Here is a 12,992-nt window from a genome sequence, read left to right as displayed (position 1 = left end):
AGAGACTTTGATTATGTAAATTCAATTTTTTATATATTAAATTGATAATGTTTTTCAAGAGAAAATTTACAAATATTACATACAATTAAGAAAAGAGATAATAGTATATGTAAAAACAAATATGTTATTTAAAAAGTTAATGTGATAAAATTTTCTATCTTGCGTATATTTAGAAGGAGATTATTATACATATTATAATTAATATAATTTAAATCACCGTGATATTAATCTATGTACAAGATTGCTCATATTTCTTTTGTTTCATTTCCATTGTTGTTGAATCTTATTTACACAAATTGAACGTTTAATTATACGTATAAGTTCCAGCTACCACTATAAAAGAAGCAAATTTATTTTGACGAAAAAAAAAACAACTATCTATACGATTTTTCGCTTTCAAAGTCATAATCTCTTACGATTGCAATGAGGGGTCGGAAGCTTTAAAGGAATTTGGAAAAGTCGCGCGGATGGACCTGCGGACCTGTTTCGCGAAATTCTCATCTATCTCGAAGGACCGGAGGATGCGTCACGATAATCTATCCGTGGTATGTCGCAAGAATCGGCAAATTGCCGTTGCATCGATTCGATGCGGTGAAAGGAATACGCCCTGCGAATGATCCGTGGCGAATCCGGCATCGGCGAACTAAACCCCATAATGAGACCAAGACGTTACGAGACTGAGCGAGATAACGACAGTTCTCCCGACACGAGCACGTATCATCCTCAGGTTCGATTTCAGGTTCGCGTGAATCTTTTTGTAGCGCGCACGTGGATATACATCAAAGTAAACAAGGATATTTCCGCGAGCGAAATACCAGCTCGAAATGTAGAATTTCATATAGACGATACAGAATTTATTATTACTTATACATATACGAGGAAGCGTGTTTGGATGTAAAAATTGTAGACATTGGCGCATATATTTCTCTCTCGCGCGGTAAGTATTGTGTATAATATATGCACGGTGCGTACATCACGCGAGAATGATACAAATATGTAATTCCTGCACGAGCGAAAAAAAAAATGCTAATCCGCGTATGCAAATTCAATTCGTAACAGAATAGCGTAACAAAATGCGTACAAACATTCCGACCTCCAAACGAAGCGAATTATATATATATACGCGCAAGGTGCGTAAGAACTGTGCGAGAAAAAGCAGTTAACGAGCGACATGTAACGTACGCGTGCTTAATATACGTGAGAAGACCCGTGCCAGGGCTGAGTAATATCGCAGGCATATTATATAGTTGACATAAATAACGATGTATATTGAAAAAAAAAGATACGATACTCTCTGTGTATTTTATTCTCTCTGCTCTTATAGGATTATTATTTTAAACGATTGAACCACGTTTAAAAAAAAAAAAAAATATTGTCTTTTATATTTGAGAGAAGATACTTGCGGAGTGCTTTGTGCATTTTTCATTTCTTATAAAAAAAATTATGAATACTTTGTAATTTTTAATTTTGAATTTCAAGCATATATAGGATCTTACAGTATATATTATATATTTCATAGTTTATATAAAATCATTTTTAATAAAAAAAAAAAAAATTTAATTTCTTCGTCATCTATACCTACATCGTAAGCGTAATGCGTGTGCTTGTACGCGTATAGTCAACGAGTTTGTACGCTTACGGAGGATACACGTGAGGTATAGAGATGCGCACGGGAGACACATGAAACGCGAATGTAAGCGAGGAGGACCATCAGTTACCACCTACCTATCGTCTAGCCGAGGAAAGCCCCGACCACCCATCCACCACCCTATACTTAACGGATTACCCGAGTAAAGTCCAAGATTTATTCTCCCCTTCAATCTCCGGAAAACGGCCGATGGCGGGGCAAAAAGGGGGCATAACCGGAGCGTCTCGGTGACTATAAAGCCACACCGAGCCACCTAAGCTCGCATCTTTTTAACTGCTGTTAACACGAGAGTCTCGTACGTGGCTTTCCGGTAGCATCTAAGTGCACCAAGTCCGCACACATTAGTGTAATATTCGCTGGCACCCAAGTGTGCGCTGATTATAAACCGATAAAAAAGTCGCTTGGCCTGGCTTCCGGAATATGCCGAAAATCACCATGAAGATCCTCGTGAGTGTAATCTTTCCATCTTTTTCGCGCTATCAGGGTCTTCATCGACTCGTCATTAACTGTTACAAGATAAAGAAAGGATAAATAGCTTTAAATTTTGGCTCATTAATTTGTAATTACATTGTTTTGATTAAACTTGATAGCGGCTATTTGTAACCAAGATTATAATTACGAGTGCGGTAAAATTTTGTCGTAAACAATGTAAAAGGAATCTAAATGTTTTGTTGTAACAAAATTTGATCGAATTTTTATTTTATGATCAGAGTCAATCCGGAATCCGAAAATCTTCCGTCGATCACACAAATTCTATTTGAATTGTCAATAGAGTTTGTTAAAAATACGAGATTTTATTTTATCTTTTAGTATCTTATTTAAAAAAATTTTATTAAGAGAAAGATTTTGTCATTCAATTTTACAAAAGAAATTGAAATAAATATTTTTTTGTACTTGATTGGAAATGTATTAAGCATTTTATCTCTTTTAGTATCTTATTTAAAAAAATTTTATTAAGAGAAAGATTTTGTCATTCAATTTTATAAAAAAAAATTGAAATAAATATTTTTTTGTACTTGATTGGAAATGTATTAAGCATTTTATCTCTTTCAGTATCTTATTTAAAAAAATTTTATTAAGAGAAAGATTTTGTCATTCAATTTTACAAAAGAAATTGAAATAAATATTTTTTTGTACTTGATTGGAAATGTATTAAGCATTTTATCTTTTAGTATTTTATTTAAAAAAATTTTATTAAGAGAAAGATTTTGTCGTACAATTTTATAAAAAAAAAATTGAAATAAATGTTTTTCTGTACTTGATTGGAAATGTATTAAACATTTTATCTTTTAGTATTTTATTTAAAAAAATTTTATTAAGAGAAAGATTTTGTCGTTCAATTTTATAAAAAAAAATTGAAATAAATGTTTTTTTGTACTTGATACTTGGAAATGTGTTAAGCATTTTATAAAATAGTAATAAACGAATAGATTTTACAATATTTTTGCTCGATCTATTCTTTTGCGCGAGAGTATACCGTCTTATTAAACTGTATGCATATAGAATCTGCGATCAAAAGTCTAATGAAAAGCATGATGAAATCGTGGCAAATGGATGCGGAGAAATTTTACGATCGCCCGATTTTACGAGAGTGACCCGATTGTCACCGAAAGTTTGGTCGGTTACGCAATCGCGCGTGTAAACTTATCGAAATTCATATTTTATTCGCGATGCGAAATCGGAGAGAATATTTTACCGAACGTATCGGTTGCGACGGAGACGAAGACGAAGACGAAGACGAAGATTTTATCGGTATTAACTTCGTCATTTCCGTTCAGTGTATACAGATAGCGATTGTAATATTCTCGGAAAAATAAGGATGTTTGCGATTGTGCTCGTTACAATTGCGATGCGAAATCGCATATTCCGTTGCGTATCGCGTGTAAATCGCATGTACTATCGTCGCTCGAATATAATCGCATCGCGCGACTGATTTATAATAAAAATACGTACACGGCCACCCATAAACCGATTCCTGTGCTCCTTGTGTTTATTATAATCATTTCTGTCTCGTTAGCTCGCGCGCGAAAAATATTACGCCTTGTGTCGCAAATCACTTACAACTCTCCATAGTTTTCAACGCACAATGGAGGAAGCGTGAGACGAGAATTATGACGCGCGAGATACGTATATAATTATTCATAATCGCGCCGGCTTGAACGCAGTGAATCGAAATTCTTGTACGCGCGCATATCAAACCGCCTACCCATTTCAACCTACCAACTTATTTAGTCGGCCCTTTTGTATGAGTAATACGTAAGATTGTATATAGTTCCGTATATTTTTTATCCTTTTAATAATTGTTTTATAAATGCTATATGTATACGAGCTCATCCTCTCCCTCTTCTTTTTTCTCTTCCTAAAAGATTTCGCTTAACACGCGTCCATTTTCATACTAATAATTATTTCGCAGATACTGTTACTCGGCTTGACGATGATGGCGAGCGCACAACTTGTCAATAGATTTACGACTCCACAGCCGACGCAATATTATAATCCCAACTACTACGGCCGGCCTTATTACGCTATACTGCGACAATCGCAGGACTCCTCGCCGGACGGATCGTATTCTTACAGGTGAGATCGTCCTTCCTATTCGTCTCTCATCCCAAAGCGCCGATAAGCAATTGTACGAAAACACGCTCGCATCATTCGATGGGTCGATGTAATCGCGAAGCTAACGCGCTCGGTGTGACCGCCAATATTTTTGCCATCGTCTTGCGTCTTCATCGAGGAGTGCGGTTAATGCAACGGAAATATATACGAGATGATTACGTACTTGGTGACTAGAATTTGTAAATTGTTCTTTAATATATACATAATGTAAAATATTTCAGATTTTTCATACCTTCTTTTATAGGCGATGACTAAAAGAAGAGCGTGTAGAAGCAAAAATATATTATCTCCAAAGAGAAAAGTTATATTAATGAAAATTTTTGTTAATAGAGTTTTAAAAAACTTAATTTTAATCTTTGTTGAGATAAAATTTTTCCTCGTATATGATTCTTGCTCTCTAATAGCAAGAATTTATAATTTAAAGTTTTTTTTTTTTTTTTTTTTTTTTAACGAAAAATATATTAGATTACTAATTCATGAACTAGCGATTCCTAAAAATATAAATGATTATATTGTGAATTATATTCAGACATGTGCGAATAGAATCTCATTTAAAAAAATAACATCTGCCATTAGGAGGAAGTACGGTGATTTTAGTGGACATCCTGTATATATATCGTGCTTGTGTATAATTTTCGTTAGCTAGACTCGCGATTATTTTTATTACCCAATTATCCAAGGAATTTTTCGAATCTTTCAATGTGCATAGTGAAGATAAAAAGTGCTCGATTAAAGAGAAAGAAAATTTAAATCAACGCGAAGGCCAATAAGTCTTACATGGAACTGTTTCTGAATATGGTAGGGCTCCATTAGTCCGTAATTAGACATATATAAAGATCAACGGAATCATATGTCAGTTGTAATAAGCATATGCATTGTAAATTTATGAATATTTCTTCGTCTATAATGTCGGCATAATCTCGTAAAAAGATTTCCAGCTCTAGTTTCACCTATTTTTTTAACCCTTTTCTAAGAAATCAGAGATTATATTGTAATGGAGTTATCGCGAATATTTCATCATATTTTATTACAGGGAATTAATTTTTAAAAACGGTAATACGAGACACCAAATGTAATGCAATAATATAAAAAAATGCTAGTTTATGTTAAAATTAACATTTCAAATTGATTCGACATAGAAGCGTTGAATATTTACTTATTTATTTATTTAAAAGTATAATGGGATGTGAGTTGCGCGTAAAGCGATTAGTTATCATTCTAATGATGATTGTTACAAGCTTACAACATATTCAGCACGAAATTTATAATAATTATCTACAATTATTACGTTAGCTCTGCGCGATCAGTTTAATATTATATTGCGTTATTAGATAAATCGATAATTATGCAAAATTATAGACGAAAATCGCGAAGAGACGTGGAAATATCTCTTCTGACTTTGCAAGACAGATCGCATGATCCGCTATAATTATTAGTTAATTAACACGACGAGATTATAAATCGATGATTATCGAATTATCCGCTAGCTGATACGAGCATCTGAAATCTTCTTGCAGCTTGATATTTAAATCAAGCTAGATCTCTACGTGACGAATCTTGCACGCGATTAACGACTACAACAATCGACTACGGAATTAAAAATTACGCAATTACGATACACTCATCCCGTATATTATGGTTTCTCGATGATCTAATATCTCGTTCGATTTAGTCGATTTCCCGATGAGCGGACGATATTCCGATATCTCCGTCTCTTTCTCTTTAACTTGAATACCCTGTACGACTCTCAAGACACATTCGTGCAGGAAATAAAATCGATCTGGCGTGTCGAGATCGTGTGTCGATCGTTAATCGAAATCGCAAAAACCGTGAACCCTTCTCGCGCAGGATGACCGAAAGACGGATGCATAATTGGCTTTGATGTTAATCGTACACGCGCCACTCGACTGCGCAGCTCGCAATAATGCATTGCGCAATTGAACAATTACAATCGACCTACCTACCTACCTCTGCCGGCCTGTCTGCCTACGCGTTCACCTTCCTTACCCATCCTCAGTGCCCTGGAGTTTGCACCTATCTCGAGCCCCTCCCGTGACACCTGTCTCTGGGACAATGAGACGTAGCCAGGCTCCACCTAACACCTCGAAGGTGGCGTATAATTCTTTTCTCGTTGGCTATTAATAGCACTCTTGGTGGGAGCGATCATAAAGGAGCGAAGAAAATATACCAATCGCAAAACCGATGTCATCAGTGTTATCGCTCCATAATACGACAATGTTTGCGCATATTCTGCGAAATTAGCTCTCAAATTGTATATTTTTAAAAATTTCGTTGTGTTGCGCGTATAAATCTGTGTACGTATGTATATAAAGATAAAAGTTCTATACTTTATGATTCGCAGGATTCATTTTACTTTTTATTTTAATTTAATTCCTAATTTTTCATTTTCTTACTCTCTCTCTCTCTCTGTCTCTCTCTCTCTCTCTCTCTCTGTCTCTCTCTCTCTCTGTCTCGATCAAACTTTTCTATGGATCAATAAAAAAAAAAAAAATTTTTTTTACTTTGTAAATTTATTGATCTCTTTTATTTGATTAAATTTTGATCACATTTAACAAATATTCTTTCCCAGTTTCTTTCTCCTTCGTAAAAATGTACTCGCTCGATATGTGAATGATGTGCATCGTTGCAGCTACGACACGGAAAACGGTATCTCCGTAGCGGAGACGGGGCAGCCCAAGAACATTGGGCCTAACCAGATCGAGGTGGTCAGAGGTCAATACAGTTACACGGCACCGGACGGCACGCCGATTGTGGTCACTTACACGGCTGATGAGAACGGTTTCTTGGCGAGAGGTGCCCATCTGCCGACACCTCCGCCGATACCGGTAGCGATACAACGTGCCCTGGCGCATAATGCCGCTCATCCCGAAGAAGAGGAGCCCTACAGGAGATACTAGAGCTCGCTACGTCTACGCTAGACGCACCGCTCAACTCGCTTCGATATATCAAATACTATAAGTGGAACTACAAGTTGCTGTTTTGAGATTTCCGCTTTTTAATATATATATATATATATATCCCAATGATACATTTTCTCGTTATTCATCATTTGATCATTTACGCGACATTCTTTCGAAGCTGGTTGGATTGACCGGCTATTAAATTATGGAAACAAATATCACAGAGGAAAAGCGGTTAAATTTTATGTCTTCTCCGCCGAAAACATTTCGAGAAAGATCGAGGATCGCGTTCGTCGATCATGACGAGCTTTATCGAGAGATATTAATGTCAAAATTATACGAGCAAGACAAAGCACGATTAGGCGACGTAATGTAAGATCGATGAGTAAAAGTGACAAGAAGTATTCTTAAATTTTTTTTTTTAAATTTCTCTCTCTTAAAATTATATTCTTAAAATTTTTGATTTATAAATGTAAGAGAAAAAGTATTGCGAGACTCTAGAAAATTTATCATTTTTGAATAAAGTATATAGATGTAATTAAAGATGATGCTCGATTAAAAAATAGAATTTGCTTCGAAATAATATTTTCATATATTTTAAATAGCCGCGAGATTAAAGCGTAATATAAAAAGAAAATTGTATCAAAAATCTTGTAATTTATGGATACAATCAGTAAGCGATAATTATTGTTATTAAAATCAAAATTAAAATAAAACATACGTTGGGCAAAATTATCATACATCGTACACTGTGCTATGTACATCATCCTCTGTTCAGTAAAGTTCAGCATTATTCCATAATACGAGATACGATGGTATTTTAAATAGGAGTTACAAAATCGCCTTATCCTTATCCGAGAGAGATCAATATATTAGAGAGTCTATGTCGAGCGGTGCAATATTTACTGGTAATTGAGTTATTTCTTCATCTGTCAAACGATTACTTTACTTGAAAAAAACCGCGTTTATACAATAGACTCGCAAAGATAATTTAAAAAAAAAAAAAAAATTAATTTATGCATCATTTCGCATACGTAATTAAATGGAAGCAACGTTGCTCGTACTCATCGTTGATGACGTTAAGGAGAGTTAAAAAGAGTTTTTCATCAAAAAAATTTGTGCAAAATTTTTAAGAAAAGAAGCGAGGATAATTCCTTATATATAATAAATTTAAGGAAAGAAGATTTGTGTCAAAATTTTATCTCATACTGTTTAAAGTTAATCGACAAGTTAATGATATTCCTCGCGTATCCCTTGAAAATCTACTGAATATAAAGTGTTTGCTTTATTGATTATAATATGAAAATATTGACATGAGAGAGAGAGAGAGAGAGAGATGCGATCGAGGTCCTGCGTATCCTGCGATTACCGATTTTTCGAGCATTTAATCTTTCCATTCGGCAAAAGATTGTAGAGACAAGGGAGGGAATAAAAGTTTTGGCGATGCCTAGACGTTAACAATACGTCGTATCTTACAATTGTATCATATATGCTATCTTATTAAATCGTTTAATAGCTTACATACGTATCCATGTATTCCGAGTATCGTAATCACGTGTCTATTATTATGACGCGTCATCAAGATACATATTAAGGACCCGTTCTCGTTTTGTGCCTTTAACAAGATCTTTAACAAATCGACGTATGATCGGCGTACAATAATAATATATTATAAATTATGTTAATAATAAATTATGTTATTATGCAAAATAGATGCGAATCTTCTATTTAGCAATAATATATAAAAGTTATAGAATAACGATTTTTATTTTAACAATATTTTTATTTGTTATTCGCGTATAAATTAATCGCATTAGTCGTTATTTACGATATAAGAGCGAAGTGGATATGAATTGTCAAGACGATTTTGCGACGTTAGGAAAAATCACCAGGATTTGTCACGCGCATGAGAGATCGTTCGATGATCTTTCGGAATTACACGAAATTCGTAAGGTCGCCTATTATAAGCGGCTTGCTTTGATTCGTTTACGTAAGAATGCTTTACAGCTCGACCGCGTTACATCGTAAATCGATTGCTTAACGAGTGCTATTTTAGAATTTGAAAGATCGGGGAGGGGGGAAGATTGGTGTCTCCCAGACCCTGTTTTGAATTTGATATCGACGAAAGGCGGGTCTTTCTCAATTTCTTTCCTGTGTCAGCGAGAATCGAGAGACATTTTTTTTTTTTTTTTTTTTTTTAGAGAGAACCGTGCAACAAATCTACCTTCCCGTCTCGACGATAAATATTTTTCGCTGGAATAGTGATTTTTTTTTTTTTTTTAACTGGCACGCCGGTCGATCACGTGACGAGAACCTCAACAGCTGATTGCGGGCCCAGTGTGAAAACCCACGTGTATACGTGGAATTAGCGGCAATTGGGAGCATAAGACCGAACCGCTTTCACACGAATAATTTATGCCATTATGACATAATCGCTTAAATCTGTCAAAAACTTGATCCATCGAATAATAAGTTTTTTTTTTTCACCGAAAGCGCATATTTCGTATGAAAATATCGTAATCTCGCAATTATTATAAATTCCTCGATTGAACGATTAAACTATTATTTGTCTATTGCTGAATTATGCGACGGCAAACATGAAACAATTTCGCAAAAATCTTCAAGAAAATCTGAAAGGATTACGCTCTCTATTCAGAGTATCATGTTACAAACTTTATTGTCAGACACGATAATAATCTTGTTGCATCGCGCTTGCTATATTCATCGAATGATCGTACACGTATACTTATTTATCGTCTATCGGGGATTTTAGCGATCATCGCTAATCGTATCTGACTTGACGATAGGAGATAGGACGCAAAATCGATTCCTGGCCCATTGACGCCGATAAATAGCCGTTTAACGCAATTACATATACATTACGGCGACGAGATTGTAATCGGAGGTCGTGGGCGAAATTTTAGGCGGATCGAGCGAGGCGGCCGGGGAAATGTCATCTGGATTAATGTTAATGGTAATCGTAATATCATGTTAAAGGTGAGTGAGTGAAAGCTAATCATCGGTCTCCCGTCTATTGCATAACGCGAGAACGAGCGAGCGAGCGAGCAAGCGCATCATCTCTCGAGAGACTCCACGATTTATCCGCGAGATGAATATAACGGTGTATAGAATTTAGTGACTCTTTCCATGACTTGATAGAGTCTGGAAATGTGAGACAGATAGGTCATAAAGTTATAAGATTCGGAAGCGTGGATCCTTTAGACGCGGTCTCGAGACTAAAAGCTCGTTAAATTTTATTTCTCGCGATTGCACGACCGATACAAGTCGGGCACGTCCTACATTTACGATATAAACGACCGTCGAAACATAAATTGTATTTGCAAATCAAACGAATTAATCGAGCAGTTAATCGAAAGGTCAATCGCCGCTTCATTTTCCGATATTAATCGACGCTAATTGCAACACATACAGATTGAAACTGAATATTGCGGTATTTCTGGGGATCACTCCAGTGATCCAGCGATTTACGAAGCTCATATCGAATTACGTGATATCGCGATATGTAAATTCGCGCGCGTCGCGCAAATCATGCAAGCGTAAAGGTCATTTGAACTATTTAACGCTGGATTGGCGCGACGCAAAAGTGAAGTATTGTTGAAAATTATAATCGACAGTTGATAGCTAGTTATTACTAGCTGACAGTTATTAATGACGATAGTTGGTTATCGCGAGCTAAATAGTCGGGTTCGCGGCTTCGTGCGTCCTCGTCACGTGACCAGGGTGACCATGCGCTCGTACGTTTGAAATTTTCTATCTGTCAATTTTTTTTTTTTTCTAGACAAAACATAAAAATCTCAAATAATTATACAATTTTTATTTGGATAACTTGAAGAGTATGTATTTTTAAATGGCTTTTTTTAATATTACAATATTTCTAAAATATTGTCGTTAAACGAAATTCGTAACGATAACGAATAACGAGTTAAAGGTTACGCACGTGCGTACAAACTATTACACGCGCTCCTCTCTAAATATTGAGGTCGAAAGATCGTCGCTTTCCATGTTGCAATTCTTACATGTTCCGCATAAGTTCCAGATCGATGAATATATATTTAGATAAATAGATAAATTTTTCAATTATAACACACATATTATGTAACATCGTACAGCTACATTGGCACATCATTATATATAATTCGTTGAACATTCCGAGAATAAATTTGTCATTGTCATCGATTAATTATGAAAATCTCCAAAGAGGGCTCGATTCGACACACAAATTTGTATTTAATAAATATAATATACATACAAATATCTATCTATTAATTAACGAGAAATGCCTTTTTATCTTTTTTCCCAAATTTGCACATATCATTTCAAAACGACTTTTACGATTACACTTGCTGATTTATCATGCTGTAAACGAGCAATTTGAAAAAAATGCCGTAATACGAGTTATTATTTCCATTGTTGTCGCAACGGCAGAATCGCGTGCGTGTGTGTCAAGTCGCGAGGGAAGGAGAGAGAGAGAGAGAGAGAGAGAGACGCAAAGATAGACGCTCGCTCGCTAACTAGATTGTCGGATCCGACGACCGAAAGACCGATCGCGGGAAGAAGTGGACCGGGCCTCCGTAATCGGAATAAGATCAGCAGGAACACACGATGCGCGAAATCGATATTTTGCATACAATCGTAAAGCGTTTCGGCGCGCGAGTCTCGCATCAGCGATATCGGTCAAGGAATTGGAATTCCTTGTCGCGCAAGGATCGCCATCGCGCTACATCGTTTTGTCGCCGATCGTCTCGAGTCATCGCTTTTGCGCAAAACTCAACGCAATATATGCCGCTATTGTTCTGACAATACCGTTCGCCGCCTTCTCGCTCGGTGTCGAAAAGATAGAAGATCTTGAACCGGGATTGGTATATTAATTGCGATATAAATTAAACGCAGAATTATACGTTAATAAAAAAAAAAAAAAAAAAAAAAAACCAATTATATGGTATTTAATGATTGACAGAATATTTTTCCACCTATATCTATTCCGATTCGTAATACGTAAAAATTTTTTCTCTGCTTTCTCTTACTCATCGTTAGCCGTGAAAATATCGTAAACACTGCAATATATTCCGTATGCGATACTTGACACGTTTTTTATAATTCCTCTTGTATTTCCGTCATAATCAACGGTATAATGTCAGCGTTCTTCTACAGAAGATTTATTTGATATTCCTAGCAAAATATTAGAGATAAATAATTATACATATATAGATGGGTAACCTAACGATAAAATTAAAAGCAAAAATGTATTGTTAAAAATATAATTGTACAAATTTTAAACTAATTAAAACGAAAATATAAAAGGAAAAATGAACGACAGATTACGCGTGTATAGAACATTTTAAATGCGATTTGTAGATTGATAATAAAAATCTAAAAATAGATACGCGGAAATGAGAAAGGCGGAGAATTGATAGGAAATTACGGGGAAAGATTAAAGTATCCGTTTCAATCGCGATCGTGGGATCTTGTAGTCGCGTGGTAGATGAATCTCGACGATGACAGTTAAAGACGAGTTTCCCGACACGAATTCCTTTCGCCACTCGTCATCTATAACGAAAAGAAAGGCAGGCGCTTCGAATGTCAGCGACAAGAAACGTTTGTAATTCGTTGGCGCGATTGATCCGGGTAGCCGCTAAAGAAACAATCCATAATAAGCACCTCGTCATGTGCCAACAATCGTAATCTCATCCTCGCAATCACGTCATGACATCATCGATGTAACGTATCGCGCACTACGACAAATCAGTGCGAAACGAGAAGCGCGGCTTCACCCTTCGTGCTGATTA

At 35.8% G+C, this 12,992-nt stretch overlaps 1 protein-coding gene across 1 annotated transcript; it reads left to right on the top strand.

Annotated features, from left to right (window-relative positions):
* Positions 1–1,905: 1,905 nt before the first annotated feature.
* LOC138939804 (endocuticle structural glycoprotein SgAbd-2-like) lies at positions 1,906–8,204 on the top strand. The gene is made up of 3 exons (XM_070307994.1): positions 1,906–2,095; positions 4,062–4,225; positions 6,915–8,204. The coding sequence occupies exons 1-3, from the start codon at positions 2,069–2,071 to the stop codon at positions 7,180–7,182; spliced, it is 459 nt and encodes a 152-aa protein (XP_070164095.1). The 5' UTR covers positions 1,906–2,068; the 3' UTR covers positions 7,183–8,204.
* Positions 8,205–12,992: the final 4,788 nt, after the last annotated feature.

The sequence above is a fragment of the Polyergus mexicanus genome, unplaced genomic scaffold (assembly GCF_030449975.1).
Source record: "Polyergus mexicanus isolate NDT 795.1 unplaced genomic scaffold, iyPolMexi1.0 SCAF_15, whole genome shotgun sequence".
Classification (NCBI taxonomy): Eukaryota; Metazoa; Arthropoda; class Insecta; order Hymenoptera; family Formicidae; genus Polyergus; species Polyergus mexicanus.
The sequence above is the reverse complement of the archived record's forward strand: the minus strand, read 5'-3'. Positions and strand labels throughout refer to the sequence as shown.

What these genes read in the sequence shown, in the direction of transcription:
- LOC138939804 (XM_070307994.1), top strand. Translation starts at nt 2,069, where the DNA reads ATGCCGAAAATCACCATGAAGATCCTC. An exon ending in AAATCACCATGAAGATCCTC is followed by an intron (nt 2,096 to 4,061) that starts GTGAGTGTAATC and finishes ATTATTTCGCAG; the next exon opens with ATACTGTTACTCGGCTTGAC. An exon ending in GACGGATCGTATTCTTACAG is followed by an intron (nt 4,226 to 6,914) that starts GTGAGATCGTCC and finishes GCATCGTTGCAG; the next exon opens with CTACGACACGGAAAACGGTA.